Raw genomic sequence first — 22,135 nt, 5'->3', positions numbered from 1 at the left:
GGTTAATAAAACATTACACTCACATCTTCAGGAGGTTCAGCAGGAACACGTTGGTACCGATCCGTTTTTTCTCGTTTGTAAAGCTGTCTGGTGTGAAATGATTTGCGCAAACATGAAAGCATGGACGATCGTGGGGAATCCCCGTGAGGGAATCCCTGCGTCAATCCTTTGGGCATATCGCTTCAAAAACAAAACTCAGCCACTGCGTCTTCAACGGCTCGGATTTAGGAACATCCAAATGACTGCTGTGTTCCTTATTACACCGAAGAACAGAACACCACAATCGCTTAGACGCCATTCTGCTCCAGCATATCAACAATGGCGGACTACTATGAGGACAGCAATCACAGCTCGCTCAGGGCGGGTCTTGTGTTGAAACACGGCTGTCACTCAGCACCGTGGGAGGGGCGTTGGATATTATGACGTCACAATATCGAACGGCTTGATTTCAGAGAGGGTCAAACATATAAGGAGATTAAAACAAAACCACTGGATGGATTTTTATCATGATAGGATGGTTGTGTACAGGCACTGCCAACAGACATTTCAGTGCAATCAACTTGTAAAAGTGCATGTACCATTATATGACCCCTTTAACGGGATGGTGGACAGCAGTGTGTAAAATAATAGATGCCCCAGCCACGTTTAAGCACCTGCACTTAATATTTTCACAGGCATTTTGTTTTCATAGTTAGACAGATATCTTGATATATCATTATAGGACTGTCTAGCAATATATACTGATTATTACAGAATATTATCGTTATCGTGAGCCCTGTATCATATCTTGAGGCACCATGTAATTCCAACCCCTATTTATGACCTTGTTATTCTTAATCAAAGTTTCTTAACTTGATCATCTGGTGAAACGACAGATTTCGTCGCTTTCTAACGGTCAACTGTCGTATTCAGATCTCCCTTCATATCTAATCAACAACTGATGCATAGAACAAAGTGTCTGCCATACGTTTTTCTTTTTTGATAATCCGTATCACTTTAATGTACATCACAATAGGGAGGAAAAGAACTGTAGCTACTCCCATTTCATTGCAACTTTAAAGGGGCAATGCCATGATTTTTTAATTAATATTTTAATATGTCCCCTGAGGTTCACATATCATTTTAATAAAGTTTTTTGCATTAAAAAAAACATGTGGAAAAATGAATATTTTCAACCTTCATTATGACCCTCTGTCTGTCTTTAAGGCTTAGTAAACAGGCACTAATCTCAACAGCCTCAACACTTTAGGATAGTTGTCATCTGATTCGTTGAATTCTACAGGATGTCTACGTGTGTCGCGTTTTTTAATGGTCCACCTGGAAATAAAGACGCCGTGAAGCCAAACCCCCTCATGGAAGAAGAAAGCCGTCGTGTTTTACAACTGTGACGATGAGCGCTTATCAGGATCAACTAAATGCTGGATTTTCAAAAGGATGAGAAGTATGTAAAGTTTGCGCAATATACTCTTTAAAATCTCCATAGACAAGTGAATCAGAGCCTGAGAGTTCCTCACATTCCTCTCATAGCTGTGTGCTGATGTGTGTGTGTGTGTGTCAGAGACTGTGAGTGTAAACAGTTGGCCTCTGAGCCGCAGTGCCGCCCTCACGTGTCTGATCACTATTGCTCTTAGCGCTAACAAAGACAGTGCTACTAATATTTACCCAGCATGCATAGAGAATGGCTGCCTAAATGCCAAGATAAGTGCCCATCTGATCCTAACACAAGCCATTAAATTCACTGAGCAGAAACCGCTCATTACTCATAACTAAGTGTACTCAAGGATGTAATGCTGTGTGTATGTGTATTTATGTGTGTATGTGGGCGTTTGTCGGGTCACCGCTACACTCCGAACTAATAAGATCATTTTTTAACATCCTCTATTAAATACCACGCCTCATTGTCTGTTAATCTCTACAGTTCACATAAATCATAAATCACACACACACACACACACACACACACACACACACACACACACACACACACACACACACACACACACACACACACACACACACACACACACACACACAGAGATCAGTGGTGCATTATGGGAAGCAGGGCTAAAGACAGATTATGTACCGTTATCAGTGGTGTGTGATTCCCACAGCGAGTTGAAGGAGAACGAGGGAGAGAAAAATGGGGGTTGAATTTGTAAAGCTCAAAAAAAAAAAAAAAAAAGTATTTTGCAGAGCAAGGAATGTTTTTAAAGGACATTTTCTCTGGCTGTCGCAATATATTTTTACAGGCGCAGACACAAACCTGGGCATGTAGAGAACTCTTTCCGCCACCACAAATCCCACGCGGAAGAACAGATTACTGGCTGGGATGAAGGGAAAGACCAGGAACAGCACGCCCACCAACACCTCCTTCCCTTTCATCCTCTACACAAAGAAAGAGAGACAGAGAAAAAGTGAGAAACCAGAGCGGAGAGAACATGGAAAAAACTCTATGTTTTTTTATGAAACAAAAGCAAACGTTTTCTACATGCAAAACCCGCAGGCACAATATTAGGGCATTGCTATTTTGTTGCTAAGGTGTTGTTATGAAGATGCTGTGTTTTTTTGTTTTTTTTTCATGTATTACCATTGATATGGTATTCTGAGTGGTTTTTAACTGCGTTGCTAAGGTGTTGCTATGAAGTTACATTCGGATTGTGTTTAGCACGTTGCTATGAGGTCACTATGGTATTCTGAGGGGTTAACTGAGTTGCTATGAGGTTGCTAGGGTGTTGCTTAGGTTTTATGTTAGAAGTTGCTAAGGTATTCTGAGTGTTTTAAGCATGTTGGTGTGGTATTCTGAGTGTTTTTTAACTGTGTTACTTAGGTTGTTAGGGTGTTGCTATGAAGTCGCTAGGGTAATCTGAGTATGTTTTGAGTAAATGTTTTTTTCATCCATTTTTTCATCAAGTGAAATTCATAATAGTAAAGTATAAGCATAGGAAACACATAGGAAAATGGCCTTTTATGCTCCACTACAGAGCTTTCATATCTTTATTAGTGTTATTCAAGTGAGTATACTTGAAATATGATCTGCCGTTGTTTTTATCGATGTACAAGTTCATTAAATACGACAGTTGAGGATTGACGGGTCAATACAGAGATGTGAATTGGATATGAAATCTAAGCTAGAGTGAGAGAGATGGTGGTGCGGGTTAAAATGATAACTGTCTCACGCTCGGTTTACTTTACATAGGCCGATACGCTGCTGAAAAATAAACAATATTACCACAGCCATTGTCTGGAGTCTCATTCTCATTTCCACAGACAATATATGAATGTTTTAATATTGATTTTTGCCTTCCAGTCCATCAAAAACATTAATTAACTTCAGGTTCAGCAACAAATAAGCAGGCATTCTGACATGCAACAACTGTACCAAGAAATATACAAAATGTGCTGATGACATTCATTCACGGTCTCAAATCAGTAAAATCGACCCACTCTCGGGCCTGCGTGTGTGTCTGTGTGTTTTGCTTGAGACAATTAGCCAAGTAAACATTCCTGCAGAGACAGATTGAAAAGTCATTAGGGTAAATCATTGGCACGGCTGATCGGAGGATGTGCGTGATAGAGGCGTGGCCAAGGATGGTCATGTGACAATGGGATTATTTCAGTGAAAGTGGAAGCTATGCATTTTAAGTACAAGTCAAATGAGCTGCATAGCTCAATTCATGATATACATCTTTCTGATATTACATACAGTAAGTCATATTCTACACTTTGTTAGCTTTGTTCCCCTCTAAAGTCCACTTGTTTTAAGTATTATTTTTATTGTATTAAAGTATTTATTAATACACTGAATTATATTAATTATATTATATTTTCCATTTTCATTTTAATGTGTTTTGTCATTTTTATTAGTTAGTTTTATATTTTATAATAATAATAATTCTTTTTTACTTCTATTTAGCTTTAATTTGTTTTTATTTCAGGTTTTGTTTTAGTCATTTTAGTACTAGAACTTATTTTACTTTATTAGTTGCCAATGCAACATTTCATTTAAGTTTTTTAATAATTTTTTGTTAACAATAAAAACACTGACTTTCAATTGGCTGATCTTCGCATGGCGGCACAGCTCATATAGTCGGTCATAAGCCTAAATACGTGCTGATATGTAAATGATATGGCCATATGCTAATGTACTCATGATTGTGATAACTGTTGCATTCTGTACATGCAGATTTGTTTAAAAAAAATTAATTATAAACAATCTCTGATCAAATGTTAAAAGATATTTACCTATATCCACCTCATCCACGTCAGTCCCTCTTTTATCAACATCACCACAAGTATTTGGCCTTTTGAAGAAACTTTTCACACTTTTTGCCGTGACCTTTTTGCAATTGTGTGTAGTGATGACACTTTTGTGGTGTAATGCCACTTTAACTGTCAGGTAGAAGTCTGCAGCGGAGCTCACGGGCTCGGCAAAAGTGCGCATTGAGGGTGCATATTGGCCGGTACGGGGGTACTCGCGACCAAATGGGACATTCACATGCGATGGCCATTGTAAGTCCACAAGACCGCAAGTGTACATGGAAGTTTGCCATTTGGGACAGGGCCTAAGCCTCAAGCTGCACTGAGATCAAAGACAAGACCATACTAGATAATAGCTCATTAATATGCGCACTTGCCAACTGGACAGGGGTGGGAATTACAGTTATATGTTTCAATAGATAACCCTCAGTGTAATCTGTCAAAATGACCAACAAGCTTCAGATTTTTCCCATCACTGTTAAAAATGTTTTTTATTTGGTTAACGTTATAACTTATATATAATTGTGGAAAAAGCACATACAAACAGTTCAATACAAAAAGAAACGAAAGCAAAACCAGACAACACTCATAAAAACAGAGCCTAAAGCTTATGTTTTTCTGGGAAATATTATAGGGCTAAAGCTGGGTCATGATGATAGCTTTGGCATTATCCTTTTCGCCAGTTGCCATCTGTTGTCATGGCAGCACAAACAGAGGTCATCCGCAGTCTGTCCCAAAATGTCACAGGGCCAAAATCCATTCAGTGGCCTTTATAGACTAACACCTCTGTCTCCACTCTGCTCTTTCCTGCTGGTTCTTCCCCTCAAGCCAGCGCCTAATTTGTAAATGAATAATTTCCAGATCAAAATTAAAAGTCGCTGTGACCGACACTGAATATACAACTTAAGTTTTCCCGGAACATACGTGAAGGCTTAACTGTAAGAGCATCATTCACAAGTTTCTGCACAGCCCTAACTGTGTGTTATTCTGTCACGTACAGTATATGGTGAGACCAAAAATTATTCAGTTGATCAGTGATTTTCTCTAACTGCCGATGTCAATGCCTTTTCCATTACATCGCTTTCTGATTCTGACTGATCTAACTCCCGTGCTCGTGTCTCCCGCTATCCTTATTATAAGCCGTTCCATATTTGGGATCGCTTTTGATCAGAAACACCATCAGCTTTACTCATGGATATGAAAAATGAAAACATGCATGACTGTCTTTTAGACATTTTGGCGATATTGGTGAATAATTTATTAGGTATATGCAATCTATCCAAACTTTATGCTACTTACTCTCCAAACTTTAGCCTTTACTGGGCGCAAAACAATAAGTAGTAAGGACCAACCAATGAGAGTGATTCTGAACTTAGGAAAGCTGATCAAAAATATGTATGCTAAGGGCCAATGGCAAAACATAACCTCCAAATTCATCTGCATTAACCCATGTTCACTCTGTCTCTCTCTCATACGTCACCATGTAATTGCACTTGTCTATGCCGGATTGCTAAAAAAAACGAATGCTGAAACGCAAAAATCCAAAATCGGACATTTTCCGGAAAAGGATCCGGCATGATCCGGCTCTAATTAAGCACTTCCCTTAACCCATTCCTTTATTCTCTTTCACCTAGACTTTTTTCAGTCCTTCAATTCCTTCCTATCATCTTTCCCCTTCCTGAGGCAAGAAGGATAGTTGTGTGATAATTGTTAACAATAGTTAATAATAGTTGTGCAAGAACATCTGATAGTCGGTACAGAGAAGTCTGTACAAAGTTTGCATGATAATTTTGATTAATGATTTATAAATATTTTGAATTAGCTTTTATTTTCATATTAGTTTTAAATAGTTTTAGTTTACAATAACAACACTGATACTCACATACAAATAGTGCACACTCTTGTCATAATGTTTCTGTTTTAAAATGTTCTAAATCCTAAAATTGCCAGGTTTAAATTAAATCTGAAATCCCAGATTTTCAGCGTGGCCTCAGTCCTTGAAAGGTACATGAAAGTTTGAACTGATCCTCCAGTCCACGTGTGAAACATTTATAGAATATGAAATCTGAGATTGTTGTCTCTATAAATGGAATGAGAAAACCAGTTTTTTTCTCTCTTAAGCATTCGCACACATCCACACACCTCCACTCGATCAGTAAAAGGAGCAGGCAGTTTACTGACATTGGTCTGTCAGCTTGTCTCAGACACACACTATGAATTATTCAGTCAGTAGATATGAGATCTGCTGAACAGGGACTGGAATATTCTCTCTCTCTCTTTCTCTTTCATTTTCCCATTCGCCAAGTCTTATTATGTGGAGTCGGATCAGCCTTTCTAGAAACGAGAATACGCACTGCCAATTTCTTTCCACAAACTCAAGGACCTGTGTAGAAAAATGTGAAAATTTCTAAAAGATCCCCCAAGGACACCGCCAACACAGCGGCAAACAACTAATAAACCGTTTTGGGGGTCGACAAAACCTGACTGACATCCTCTCGCAGTTTCACAAAATGTTTTAAGAAAACGGTCCTGTAAATGTTTTATTGTTGGCTGGAGCTCTCAAGCTCTTATAAAACCTTGAATGCTTTGCTGTTATCTGTTTTATTCTAATTCAGAAGCTTTTTTGAGCTTGTTCAGTGCATAGATATCTGTAGAAAAAAAGAAAAATAGATTTGAACCTGCATATATCATAAGCACATACCCACTATGTTAACTTTTTCCATGCATAACCAGCAAACAATATTGGTGTCTTTGATGCTAACAAACAAACAAACACCCCTTGCACAGCAAGCAGGTGCATAAAGGCCCGTTCAGACCAAGAACGATAATTATAAAGTTATAGTTATTGTCCTTGGTGTGAACAGGCCTTAAAGGGATAGTTCGGCCAAAAATGATATTAAACCCATGAATTACTCACACTCAAGCCGTTCGAGATGCATATGTCAATCATTTTTCAGACTAACACATTTTCAGTTATTTTAGAAAATGTCTTAGATCTTTCAGTGGTTATAATTTCAAGTTATGGGGTCCACTCCTTCAAGTCCCAAAAATGTGCATGCATCCTTCACAAAAGTAATCCATCCGGCTCCAGGGGGATAAACGAAGGCCTTCTGAGGGTAATCAGTGCGGTCGACGCGCGTTCACGGGAGATGGATGCTGGCGTAGGACGTAGGACGTAGCGTAGTAAGCGTCGTGACGTAGAACGAAGTATAGCTAAATCAAACGCTACGTCCTACGCCAGCTTCCATCTCCCGTGAACGCGTGTCGACCGTTGCCGGAAGCCAGTTATTTTCATTTATAAAGTTTTAAATGTGTATATTTTTACGACAAAACTGCACGGATTACCCTCAGAAGGCCTTAGTTTATCCCCCTGGAACCGGATGGATTACTTTTGTGAAGGATGCATGCACATTTTTGGGACTTGAAGGAGTGGACCCCATAACTTTACATTATAACCACTGAATTTTCTAAAATAACTGAAAATGTGTTCGTCCAAATGTGTGCAAATGATTGACATATGCATCTCGAACGGCTTGAGGGTGAGTAAATCATGGGTTTAATATCATTTTTGGCCGAACTATCCCTTTAAGACGGGTAGGAATCGAGACATTTTGGTCATTCAGGCATTTAAAAAAGTTAAAAAGTTGAAACAAAGGTCTTTGACAGCAACAGCAAATGCCTTAAGATGTTCTTTGTCTGAGAACTATAATGGTGCTAATAAAGATTTGCAAGCAGTTTTGATGTACTGCTAATTTTTCCAGGGTCTGTGATGCTAAAAGTACATTTATATGGCATATGAAAATGATATATGAATTTCACCGTCAGCATATGCGCCTCACAAAATGTGCAAGATTGGGATGAGCAGAAATAATCGCCTAAGGAACTGAATAACCTGATAAATAAACATTTCATGCACAACCTGCGTGAGGAACGTGTGCATTAGCTCACGGGCAAACATCTGCTTCACGTGATGTGAGCGTTTGCACTCATTTACACAGTCGCTGCTATTTTTCATTGGTTGCTATGGCGATGAGTCGAGGAGAATTGGTGGAACGACAGAACGGCGGGATGTGAGACAGCATGAGTGAAGGCTTTCATATGATTGAAACAGGAAAGTCTCAGCGGTTGTCTTGACATGAGGAAATGTGTGTGTGTGCTCACCTGTAGGCGTGTAACACAGTTCAGGCTCAGTGCCAGCATGACGAGAGCCAAAGTCAGGGAAGCAATATTTCGTCCGTCCCACAGACACTCCACTAAAGGAATGCTTCCCACCTGTCAATCACAACTCATGCAATCATCAAACGCTTACTAGAATGTAGTTTTTGCAGTGTGTTTCTGTTGATGCCATTTACCTGCCAATCGTAGCAAAGCACTATGGGAGCCAGTAAGAGCCAGGCATTGAAGGCGAGCAGATAGCAGTATGAAAGAAACCTAAAAAGACAGCAAAGATTTGCTAAATTAATACATGTAAAGTTAAAAAAGTCGTAAAATGATTTCCATGACATGGATATTTTAAGATTTTTTATGCATTCGCAGAAAATATGAATGGTTCTTCTTCCATAAGATAATTATAGTAGATAAAATCATGCAACAAAACAATTCTTCATCCGATTATTTATGGATGGGAGGAAATTTCAAGGTTTTCCTGCTTTTGCGTACGTTCCAAACCACATCAGACCGCCCGTTGAATTTGAATGCTGTTATAATCCATATATTTTTCAGTGGATGAGAACATATTTCTCATGACACAGGAGATTCAGAGAAATAACTCAGGAGAACACCGCCACATTTAACATTGAAGACACTGAGCAATCAACCGAGGAAACTAAAGTCTTAAGTTCAAGGAAGAGCTAATGAACTGAGCAGAAACAGGTGCGTGATTCATTTGAAACCATGGAAACCAATAAGCAAATGGAGTACGAGTGTGTGATTATGGACGCAGCCAATCAAACAGTCAGACCAACCTGGTGAGCAGATATGGAGAGAAGGATGCTGGATTGTCTTGCTCTGAGAACAGTGGCATGGATCCACCCATCAACCATAAGCGGAAAGACATGATGACTGTAACCTGCAGAAAAACACAGTAAAAACTTGTGGAATAGTTACATATGAGGTTCAACAAAAATGACATAAATGTCAATGCTAATTTAACTGAAATAAAAATGATATAAATCAATTATTATAATAAATCAATAATAAAATAAAAAGAAGATAAATAAAATAATACAAAATATAAAAAAATAATACAAAAAAGTTTATAAAAATAATAAAAAAAGTAATAAATTTGAACATTATATAGGTGCTTGTAAAAACTGACGATATTATGAAAGGTTAACTTCATTAAAATATCAGAGGTTCACATGGAAAAAACCCTGTTTATGTAAATGGGATGCTAAAATTATTAGATACACCCCTGAAAACAAGATTCATCAATATTCCTGAAAAAAGACCCCTGATCCATTAAGAGTCTATTTTCCCAGCTTTAAGTAGGTTGCTATCATCTAGATACTCAAAGATCACAGGCATGAACTAACTTGATTATGATTTTATGGGGTTAAAAATCGAAGTATAATCCAGCCCAGATCTTTAACCTTGCGAAGGAGCAGAAAATGTCTGGTAAATTTCCGGAAACTTTCCATGGGAAGTTAAGCTGGAAAATTTTGGAAATATTCCAAGTTGGAAACTTAACAGGAATTATGGGAATTAAAGGGAATTAACTGAAAATTTGGGGCAATTTATACAAACTGTCTCATAAACATAAATATAAACATTTTGTTTGGTCATAAGAAGACATGCATGCAAACTAAATCAAATAAATAAATAAAAAGACATTTTTGACTGATTTATTTGTTCGTTTCTTTCATTGAAAAACATTTCCCTGATCCCACCCAAAAGCATTGCAATATTTGCCAGTACAAATGTAGGGTTACACTTTATTTTAAGGTGTCTTTGTTACACTGTAATTATACATTTAAGTACTGAATGATATTAAGTAACTACATGTACTTACTATAGGGTTAGGATTAGGGTTTGGTTTAGGGTTAGTTACATGTAATTCTGCATAATTTACAGTTATTACTATAGTAACTACATTTATACCATGGTCTGGGTGAATACTCGATTCTGATTGGCTGCAGGGTGTCCATTAAAAAGTGATAGAGGACACCTAGTAAATAAACCGTCAGGCGTAACCAGGGAAACCAAGTTATTGTTTGCAAAAACTTTAGATTTCGATTGTAAATCTAATTAAAATATAAACTAATGTTTTAAAAATGTGTTATTTGGCAAGTGACCATGGAATAATAAGCGGGTTAATGCCCTTCGAGGTGTCCATTGTCAGGTATTAATAGACTTCGGCGGAGGCAACCGTCCGACACGCCTCGCCGCCGTCCATTAATACCTGACAATGGACACATCGTCGGGCATTAACCCTTACGTAACATGTAACAAAGACACTGTTAAATAAAGTGTTACCAAATGTAGCTACTTACATGCAACGAGACGACGCAAGCACGTTTGACAAACGGGCTGGAAATTCTGACAAGCTCCTTCAACCTGGAGCGCGACAGATGCCTGGAACGAAAGCATAACCAGATGTGACAGTTTACAAACTCCATAACTCAATCAGCTGATGAACGTATTTTCATTCATTACCGACTTAATCAAACCATCAGTGAATTACTTTAGGGGTATATTAATCCGTTTACCGTTGCTCTCAATTAATTACCTCTACATCTTGGAAAACAGAGTTGCAGGAAATCGAGTGAAAACACACATGCAGACAAACACTCTCACAGCCCTCTTTATAAGACTTTATAATGCCACTCTAAACTGGAACGCCATCATCCCTCTTTGAGAGTGCCGGGATGTACAGTGAATTTTAATTCAGCGTGACATGACACCATGACAGCTGTGACTGGAAATGTGGGGTAAGATGAATGAAAGAAAAGAAGAGGCGAGAGAAGGAGGTGGGGGAGGAATGGAGCTCAGGCAGTACATCGCACTTCTGCTGATTGATTCAGTAAAGAGTTGGAGAGAGCTCAGCTTAATGACTATGTGCGTGAATGTGTGTGTGCGCATCAGTGCTTTTCAGAGCGTATTGTACTCCTGGGATCGTAACCGTGCTCAAAGACAGCATATCAATTTAAAAAATGCAAGCCTCCCGTCTCTATCCTTGCCCTTCGTCGCTACTTCCGTTAAAAGAAAATGAGAATAGTTTTTACACTGAACAAAGAATGTTTCAATTTTCTATTTACTTTATTAATTTACATTCTTGTTCTTATTCTGATCAATTCCTCAGTGCATGCTAAAGAAATACAAATAGTCATAATTTTTCATCAAAATCTCAACTTTCCTTTTCTGATGACAAATGATGCCACCAAGATTCTACCAATGGAGAAGTTCCCAGTCTCATTACGAACGATTCATTTGTGCATGTTATTCCAAAGAAATTAAATTATTAAGTGTAGATTTCATTAAAATATAAACACTTTCTCTGCCTCTGAAACAACTTTCCTTTTCAAATGACATCCCCAAGTCCACCAAGTTTCAGCCAATGGGGGCTGGCCGTGCTTCAGAAGGCCTACACAAAATGCAAACTGGCACGCTAATTACATTTTTTTTTTCTCATTTCTCAAATATCTACCTTGCCTTGGAAATATATCACTTTAGGGAAGTAAAACGGGTTGCAAATGCAGATAAATGCAAAAATCCAGATAAACAATCCTTTTAATGGAGTTGGGAGCATTTACTTAATGTCAGAGGAGTTAGTAACTGATACTCTTATGAATATTGCACTGGTGTAGAATTACAGAAGAGAAAACAAGTGTCAGCTTATGCATTTAATAAAGCCCACTGGAGACACTCCACCCCCTCACTGCAAACACACACTCACCAAAACTGAGAGACAGCGTGTCTGCAGGCATTATGATGACTATCAGTCACAATCACGCTCTCACACACTCCACACAGTGTGTGTGTGTGTGAGAGGGTTTGTGTCTCGTGTCCTCCCCAGGGTCACGGGTAGCAGCAAAGGTTTATGGGCACTTTTGAAAATCAAATAAAGCTACAGAGCCCTCATTCCCCAGAGGGAGAAGCAGACGGAGAGAGGAACCTTTCCTCTGCTGTTCTTCAAGGCTGAGGAGGGTTATCACGCCCGCCAGCGAGCACACGCCGCTGTTTGTAGAAATGACACAGATGTTCTTTTCTGTCGTCTTGTCTGGATCAGCTCATAAATATTCCTTCAATCTAATAATCTGCCTAATAAATATCCATGCAATGCTCACTGAAAAGATTCAAAATCTTAAAAATTAATCTAAAAATTATAGTTTTTCAACAAATGGTTAGTGAAATAAGGTGCTCAAACACTGGAAAAATGTAGCTCATCAACCTGAAGAGGTCAAACTTAAAACAATTTAAATAACTTAAGTTTGTAAGTTTTGCAACACTGCTACTAAAATTTAGGACATGTTTAAATGAAATACATGATTTGTTATTTTGTCATTTTCATTGAATAAAGGATTTTTTTTTAAATAATACATTTATCTTTTTTTTTTTTTTTTTTTTACAAAGTGGATAAAAATTATTTTTTTAAGGGACAATAATGCAGTGGCTTAAATAGGGTTATGTACTAAAAATGTTGAACACTAAACTAATTTGTTAAAGCTAAATATTACATATTAGTATTAACTAAAAAATATTAATTGCATGTAGGATTATAATCGAAAACCTAAAAACCTTTGAGATGTAAAAAAAAAAAACATTTAAGGGGGATACAACCAATCACCGACAGGGGGGAGGGTGTTGTGAGGTTTTGTGCTCGTGCACGGCTGCACGCGAAGTCAGAGCTGAAGAAAAAGCTGGCTCAAAACCTCACAACACCTTCCCCCCTGTCGGTGATTGGTTGGAACACTATTTGTTTTGGTTTTGAGTGTTTGGCTAAACCATTTGTTTTTGTGTGCAGATCTCAGAGCCTAGGCTGCCTAGTGCCTACAGAGACGCGTTTTTTGACGGCATGCTTATGGGGCGGGCAGTTAGCGGATCGTTAGGAAAGATTAGATGAATGTGATAAAAAATATTTTTGGGCCTGGAATCACTGATACCACCCTTAAAGGGGTGGTTGATTATGATTTCACTCTTCTAACTTTAGTTAGTGTGTAATGTTGCTGTTTCAGCATAAACAACATCTGCAAAGTTACAACGCTCAAAGTTAAAAGCAAAGGGAGATATCTGCTTTTAAAGAAATCGTTTTTAAGGACTACAATAAACGGCTGGTAGGGACTACATGACATTCCTCCCGGGTTAGTGACATCACTAACCCTTAAATTTACATAAACCTCGCCCCCGGGAACGCGATTTATAGATTATCATGACTGAATGCTAATCAATGACTAGAAGATAACTACACATAAGCTACATAAATTCATCAACTAACCATTCAGAAATGTCCTGTTGCTTCTACATGTTGTCACTTCTTCTTGAGTCTCTCCATCTTTGTCTGAATCCGATTTGAACATAAAAGGCTAAAAGTTTTTGATATTTTCAGTCCATGTCTGTGTGAGGTAAAAGGACACAAGATGTTGTAGCTCCACCCCCTGTGCCGGGAGCAGCAACTCATTTGCATTTAAAGGGACAGACTCAAAAACAGTGCGTTTTTGCTCACCCTCAAAAAGTGTCAATTTTAACATGCGATATAAAAATATCTGTGTGGTATTTTGAGCTAAAACTTCACAAACACGCTCTGGGCACATCAGAGACTTATTTTAAATCTTGTGAAAAGGGCATTATACCACCCCTTTAAACCCACTTTACATGCCGGTTTATTTTATTTTAGATAATAAATTAAATATATCCAACAGCTTTTACAATAGAGTCTATTGCTTTAAAAGAAATAGATAAAAGTATCCCAGATTTGTGGAATATGACGCATGCTCATACATAACCACAAATAAACACTACAAACATCATATCATCCATAATGAATGTCTTAATAATGGATTAAAAGTGCTTTTGCTACTGGATGTTTGATGTACTGTTTATCTCTGAGGTTATGCGCTCTGTGACTAAAGCGGAGGAATAGACGCATGTCTTGTGTTTTTGATCTCTGCAGAACTCATGGGAGCATAGAGAGACTCAATTGCACAAACAAAGCTGGCACTGAACATAATTTAACCGATTGGTGCTGTAGCAATATGTGTTAGTGATAAATACAGGGATGCGAGATGCATCACAGATGTTGCAGTTGACCACACAACTCTCCCTATTATTTGCAAATGTGTTTCTAGGGCATTAGAAGTGGTTCAAATGCTGTTAGGACTGTTAATGTCATAATTAAACCATGCATTGACAACTACTACACCTCATAACCACGAGTATTAGTTAGAAAGTAAATTTCGTCCTCCTCTTCTAAATACCCATAAGTTCCTCTGTAAGCCCTAATGGATGAAATAGGAGTTTCATTACACTACCAAAATTGCAAAGCTGGTCCAGCAACTTATTAGCCTGGGGGAGAAGAACGAGCATGGGATTGTGTGTGAATGTGTGTACAGGGGTGTAATGTTTTCACACAGCACTCAAGGATCAGTCTGGCATCTCAGTCGTGTGTCTCCTTCAGTAATGAGAACCCAAGGGCCAGTCAAGGGGTCCCTCTCTGTTTCCCACTCAGTGATGAGCCCCTTTGTTCAGCTTTTCACATTCTCCGAGAGTGCAGACCCACTGGACACAGAGCACATTTTAAGTAGCTGAGACTGTAATTGAAGCAAATGAGATTCACACTATGAAAGAGAGAGAATGCGAGAGTTTGGGTTGAGTCTGAGAGTGCGATTGCTGTTTGTCTCGCCTGATTGACTCTCTTTGAATGCCAATTACCGGCACAGCTGAACGAAAGTGCCGAGCTGTAATTGGAAGATTGCTTTGTGTATTATCCATCGCAGATCTGCGCTGATCTTTGGCTAGATTGTCTGCTCGTACAATTTGTTTGGTACCAGTTAAACAAGAAGTCGTCCTTTAAATGATTAAAGAAGCAAAAAACTAATTAGCTGATTAAAAATAAAATAAAAGAGTAGGCGATAAATAGACACACGTGATGAAAATTTTGTCATTTGTGCTCATGATGCAACAAAAGGCGGATGATTTAGTTATATATATATTTTTTACTTTTTGTTATGTATGTATGTATATATATATATATATATATATATATATATAAGTATATTTACATACTTTTTTGTTAGATATAATTAATCGTGATTAATCAATCTGACAGAACTAATGTATATAAATATATAAGTATATATATATACACACTCACCTAAAGGATTATTAGGAACACCATACACTAATACTGTGTTTGACCCCCTTTTGCCTACAAAACTGCCTTAATTCTACGTGGCATTGATTCAACAAGGTGCTGAAAGCATTCTTTAGAAATGTTGGCCCACATTGATAGGTTCCGTTCCACCACATCCCAAAGATGCTTTATTGGGTTGAGATCTGGTGACTGTGGGGGCCATTTTAGTACAGTGAACTCATTGTCATGTTCAAGAAACCAATTTGAAATGATTCAAGCTTTGTGACATGGTGCATTATCCTGCTGGAAGTAGCCATCAGAGGATGGGTACATGGTGGTCATAAAGGGAAGGACATGGTCAGAAACATGATGGATCCATGTTCTCATTCTGTTTACGACAAATTCTGACTCTACCATTTGAATGTCTCAACAGAAATCGAGACTCATCAGACCAGGCAACATTTTTCTAGTCTTCAACTGTCCAATTTTCGTGAGCTCGTGCAAATTGTAGCCTCTTTTTCCTATTTGTAGTGGAGATGAGTGGTACCCGGTGGGGTCTTCTGCTGTTGTAGCCCATCTGCCTCAAGGTTGTGCGTGTTGTGGCTTCACAAATGCTTTGCTGCATACCTCGGTTGTAACGAGTGGTTATTTCAGTCAAAGTTGCTCTTCTATCAGCTTGAATCAGTCGGCCCATTCTCCTCTGACCTCTAGCATCAACAACGCATTTTCGCCCACAGGACTGCCGCATACTGGATGTTTTTCCCTTTTCACACCATTCTTTGTAAACCCTAGAAATGGTTGTGCGTGAAAATCCCAGTAACTGAGCAGATTGTGAAATACTCAGACCGGCCCGTCTGGCACCAACAACCATGCCACGCTCAAAATTGCTTAAATCACCTTTCTTTCCCATTCTGACATTCAGTTTGGAGTTCAGGAGATTGTCTTGACCAGGACCAAACCCCTAAATGCATTGAAGCAACTGCCATGTGATTGGTTGATTAGATAATTGCATTAATGAGAAATTGAACAGGTGTTCCTAATAATCCTTTAGGTGAGTATATATATATATATATATATATATATATATATATATATATATATATATATATATATATATATATATATATATATATATATATATATATATATACACACACACTCTATATATATGTTTACTAATACATTTTAACTTATGAAAAATGCTACATGCTACAATGCTAGAGATGCAAATGATACAAGTTAATATGAGTGAATTTATTAAAACTGATATTTTGCACTGGTTTATATAAATTAACTGAACCTACCGCTGCGTTTTGAATGTGAAAGTAATCTAATGGTATAATGGCATGCATTTTAGAAATGGCTAAAAAGAATTAAATCATTGCAATATTCATGAAGTAAATAATTCTTATACAGGCAAAAAAATCCATGTCAATATATTGGGAATTTTCTATAGCAGTTTCCTGAAAGGACAAGATCCAAGGTCAGACTGTGAGTCGGCATGCATTTACATGTTTTGATGAGCCAAGCTAATTTTCAGACAGTACATACAACCAGTCAATGTCTGTCTAGGGACCGTCGATCGTTAACCGCCTCCTAATGAATTTAATGAGTGTCTGTGCTATGTGATCCGACTGCATGTGATGAATGTGTATTGGTCACTTATGGCACTGTCTCAGCCTTGGGTTGAAGATTGAAAGCACACGGCTGCTCCGAAGCCCCGGCCACAATGGAATTCTCCATAAACATTCCATGGAAGATTCCGTTTTAGACAGACACAGACGGCCTTCTCCGAGCTCTTTACATGCCACTTCTATACACAGCACAACAGATATGATAGAAATGATTGCCATTTCAGATCTAAATGAAAAAGATGACCTTAAAACTCGATCGACAAATCAAAGACAATTACGGATTTGAGAAAATACGCCTAAAAGTGATATAATTTGATATATATAACGTCATGTTGTCATGCTTGTTGAATGTAAAAATATCAACACAATGACACCCAGTGCCTTCCGAAGCAAAGCCAGCCAATAATAATTAACATCTGCAAATAATCTAGTATAGTGAGCATACAAACACTTACAAGACGAGAGGCTTGCGGCAGAGCACCAGGAAATCATAGAGGACGCACACACCAAACACAGTAACGCCCGTCTCTTTCACCAGCATGGCACAGGTGCCCAACAACAGACTGAGAACCAGTGACAAGACTGACACTGTAGTGGGAAACTCGTCCGCCATTCTGCTCGCTGACACACTCCTGAAAGAAAAAAAGAAGTCACCATATTACACTACCATTTAAGGTCAGTTTGTTGACCATTCAAGGTCAGCAAAGATGTATAAAGTTGATCAAAAGTAGCAGTAAAGATATTTATAATGTTGCAAAAGATTTCTATTTCAAATAAATGTTGTTCTTTTGAACTTTCAATTCATCAAAAAATCCTGATTTTTTTTTATCAGAGTTTCCACCAAAATATGAAGCAACACTGTTTTCAACATTGATAATAATATGAAATATTTCTTGAGCACCAAATCATCATATCAGAATCATTTCTGGAGTAATGATGCTGAAAATTCAGCTTTGCAAAACAGGAATAATGACATTTTAAAATATATTTAAATAGAGAACAATTATTTTAAATTGTAATGATATTTCTCAATAATACTGTTTTACTTATTTTGATCAAGTAAATTAAGCTTTGGTGAGCATCAGAGAAAACGCTACTGTTTGGTTTGATAAGATTAAACATTGTATTTTGGATACAAATGAATCGATAATAATTATTTTTAGAATTATAATCAGTTATTCAATTCAGTAATCGATGCATTGCATGTTCAATACAGATCTGTATTTTACACCCTAATGGAATTTTTCCATTAGCTGTTACCTAATATAGGAGAGGAAGGCCAGGAGGAACAACATGCTGGCTAACACATCTGCTCTCCCAACGATCCCAGACACCTGTAACACACAAGCACGACACATTTATAATCCATCATGCTAAAGTAACAAAACCATCAGATTATCAACATAAAGACTTTCAAATTTGATCTTTATTACAGCAACTGTCTGGCACTAGGTCTGCAGATTCAGTCCAGGTCCACTAGCCAGATATTTATGGGGCCATTAACATGACACCGCTTTCAACTAAAAACAGAAAACTTGTTATGTGTTTTAGCCATTCAATTATACAAAAATGGCATTTTGGGGGACTTACGAAAACGTGCACGTTTTCATAGTGCACGCTTAAAAAAAAATTATACCGTTATCGTCTCCATGTGAACTACAAAAACGCGAATTTGTGAAACCGTTGATGTCATGCGAATGCGTATTACATGTTTAGGCGCGAAGTGTTTCTTTACAAAGTGGCATAGTAAATGGTTGTCGTGTAAATGTACCCTACATCTACATCTATATTCAGCCCATAAATGCAGCAGCCGGACTGTAATACCAAACACACACACACACACACACACACACACACACACACACACACACACACACACACACACACACACACACACACACACACACACACACACACACACACACATACACACACACATCTCGAAAACGGACCTATCAGCAAATCTAGTGTAATAAAGCATTGTTTTCATTGTCAGTGTCAATGAGCCTCTCTTCCAAAACGGTTTGAGTAGTGATGCCTATTACTGAAGCTATCCTACATTCTCATTAAATTCACTCCCAGTGTGGCAGCTTTGCCACTGAGGGTGATGTAAAACTGTGAATTGTATGAGGAAAGTGTGGATAAATCTTTGTGTGTGTTAGTTTGCAATGAGGCAGAGACATTTAATGATCACATCTTTATAGGACTTATGGTCTCACAAAACTCAAATGAGGGGGAAGAAAGAGCAGGAAGGAGAAAACGAAAACGTGAGGGCAAGAGGGAGAGAGATTTATTTCCCTGGCGCTGTCTGCTCCGTCCTTTTATCGTCCCATCCCCCTAAATACGTACAACATCCTTAAAATCCGCCTATCCTCTCCAATCTGTTTGCATTCACATTTTTTCCTCCTAGTTTTTGCCTGTTAAAATGATCCCACACTTCACATCTGGAGGGTTTCTGAAGCCCATCCCCCCCAGAGGCAGAATTCCACGGAATTATACACACACTTCCAGAAGACACACCCCGGAGCAACAGACTAGACGTGCACCACTGCTGAGGGACAGGGAGTGTGTTTTTGCACTGCTCCGAGACATCTTCAGTGTAAACATATAAAAAGCCCACTGGCCCACTGGTATTACGGTCCGGCTGCTGTGTTTATGGGCTGAATATAGACGTCTGGCTAGTGAACCTATCAGCAAATCTAGCGCCAGACTTTCACAGTTGCTGTAATAAAGCAGTCATCCATTAAAAGCATGTATAAATGCTGCCTCTGGGTCACATTGAAATAATAGTATTTATGAGATTAGCGCAGATGAACGCCACCCTAATGTCGTAATGGATGCGGCAACTAGGGAATGCTGCCGTTATCATACGTTTTTCATCTAGAGTATTGCTTGTATTATCCATTATTAAAACATCAAAAAGATAAACGTGGAATTTCTGCACCACTAACATGATCATAAAATAAATTAAAATTATATATAATATAGTGGAAAAATAATGGTGGAAGCACATTTATTTTTATCAAATTCTCTAATTCGCCACAATCGCAAATTGAGCATTTTTGACTATCAAAATAAATTGATGCACATCACATCACGTAATTACCAATGTACAGTACTGTGCAAAAGTCTTAGGCATGTTAATACCCCAAAAAATGGTTTTAAGTCAGTTATTTATATCTTTTGCTGAAGTGTGTCAGTAGGAAATATCAGTTTACATTTCCAAACATTGTTTTTGCCATTAAATGTAATAATCCAGTGAGATTTGTGTAAGCACAACGAGTCTGACAACAGCCAGGATGATCTGATCTCACCATCATCGAGTCGGTCTGTGATTACATGAAGAAACAGAAAAAACTGAGACAGACTTCCAGAAGAACTGCAGGAACGTCTCCAAGATGCTTGAAGAACCCTTATTAACATGGGGGTATTAACATGCCTAAGACTTTTCCACAGTACTGTATGTGATTGTAACTAGGAACTTCCTAGATGGACTTGCCTAGAGTTAACAAACACAGAAGAAAAAAAACATCACCTGACCATGCATAATGCTATTGTCCAAACAGTTTGCGTAAAAAAGTTTGAATGACCCTATAATTATCCATCACTCCATTGAACCTTTACATTATTTGTCACCTGTCCTCCTACACATTTGTTTTAACAGGCAATTACCATCACCAACAAACTGTAATCACGACTCCTCAAATGGAAAATGTCACCCTGGACACTTGCAGAGAGTACCCACACATACTGTATACGAACAGTGTATTGTTTACGGTGAAGTAATTGTATTACTCACCGCACCGTGTGTCCTTATAATGTTACTGTAATTTTTGTCAAATGCACTGCAAACCTAGTTAAATATTTCATTCGACTGTTTATACTGCTGGAATGACAAATAAGTCCAATCCAATCTAATCTAATCTAAAAGGGTATTCCTGATCTATTGTGTTTTAAGACATTTGGTCCTGAAAGTAGATCCATGAATCTCTAGGGTCCCTTCCAAGGGAGAGGAATCAATTGTGACTTCTTCCCCCTCAATTGCGACTTCTTCTAAGATTGGCGTTTAAATGCGCACACGCACACACACACACGCGCACATCTGTAGGGTAATTGTAAATCAAGCTGGAGATCTGAAACGCTCCACTTCTCAGAAAGACCCACACGTATACCTCATTTCAGCCAATTACCTAATTCGACAGGAATTCCTCTAAAACAGCTGCAGCCGGGCCCTGTCCTGCCAACGCAGAGGGTCCGCAGAACACACACCAACTGCTTTCCCACTGCTGCGAAACCAAATCTATCAACAATTTTTCCACTCACACACCTTTCAAAAACCCTTATAAGGGACAGATAGAGTAGAGAAACTACACTTTATCGCACATGCACAGCCAAAAGCCGATTTTTAACAACCAAGAAAAGTTAAGATCAGGAAAATATGAGTCAAGCTTCCAAACTGTATGGCTAGAAGAACACAGTAAGAGAAAAAGTGTAATTAATGCAAGGACAAAATGTATTTTCAATTTCAAGACACCATGGTCAGTGTCCAGCGCGAGGTGCTGGTGGATGTCAGTGAAGGACTAGGTCCGACAGATGGTCGGCAGGTTGGTGGCAGGCTTCAGTACAGTCTCCAGGGAGAGACAGAAAGCCAGTCCTCCATCAGGAGCCTGCTGATGCCTGTCAAGTGATGCTCCTCTCGACTAACAACTAGCCAACGGCCTGCCGGCAGTCCCTGCTGTGAGGACAAACCTGCGGTTGCAAGCTGAACGACACACACATCTCTGGAACGAGCCGAAGAGAGGATCTGATGTAACCTGACGCTGGATATCGTTTACTATGATATTGACTCGACTCAACCCGGCTTCACCGCACGAGCATCACTGTATATACACACTACTACCGCTCGAAGTTTGGTTCACTCAAATGTTTGAAAGAAAGTTCAGCAAGGCTGCATTTA

The 22,135-nt window shown here is 38.5% G+C and overlaps 1 protein-coding gene across 1 annotated transcript in view; it reads right to left on the bottom strand.

Annotated features, from left to right (window-relative positions):
* tmtc1 (transmembrane O-mannosyltransferase targeting cadherins 1) overlaps window positions 1–22,135 on the bottom strand; it is a 44,120-nt gene that overhangs the window by 12,797 nt on the left and 9,188 nt on the right. The window contains exons 3-9 of the mRNA XM_081364016.1: window positions 18,439–18,512; window positions 17,634–17,810; window positions 10,749–10,830; window positions 9,222–9,325; window positions 8,610–8,688; window positions 8,419–8,529; window positions 2,264–2,385 (exon numbers count right to left, since the gene is read on the bottom strand). Of these exons, the coding sequence (XP_081220142.1) occupies window positions 2,264–2,385; window positions 8,419–8,529; window positions 8,610–8,688; window positions 9,222–9,325; window positions 10,749–10,830; window positions 17,634–17,810; window positions 18,439–18,512 (749 nt within the window). The remainder of the gene's footprint in view (window positions 1–2,263; window positions 2,386–8,418; window positions 8,530–8,609; window positions 8,689–9,221; window positions 9,326–10,748; window positions 10,831–17,633; window positions 17,811–18,438; window positions 18,513–22,135) is intronic.

This window comes from Scardinius erythrophthalmus (genome assembly GCF_964197995.2).
Source record: "Scardinius erythrophthalmus genome assembly, chromosome: 4".
NCBI lineage: Eukaryota > Metazoa > Chordata > Actinopteri > Cypriniformes > Leuciscidae > Scardinius > Scardinius erythrophthalmus.
Note: the sequence above shows the minus strand (reverse complement) of the source record. Positions and strands in the feature narration are given on the sequence as shown.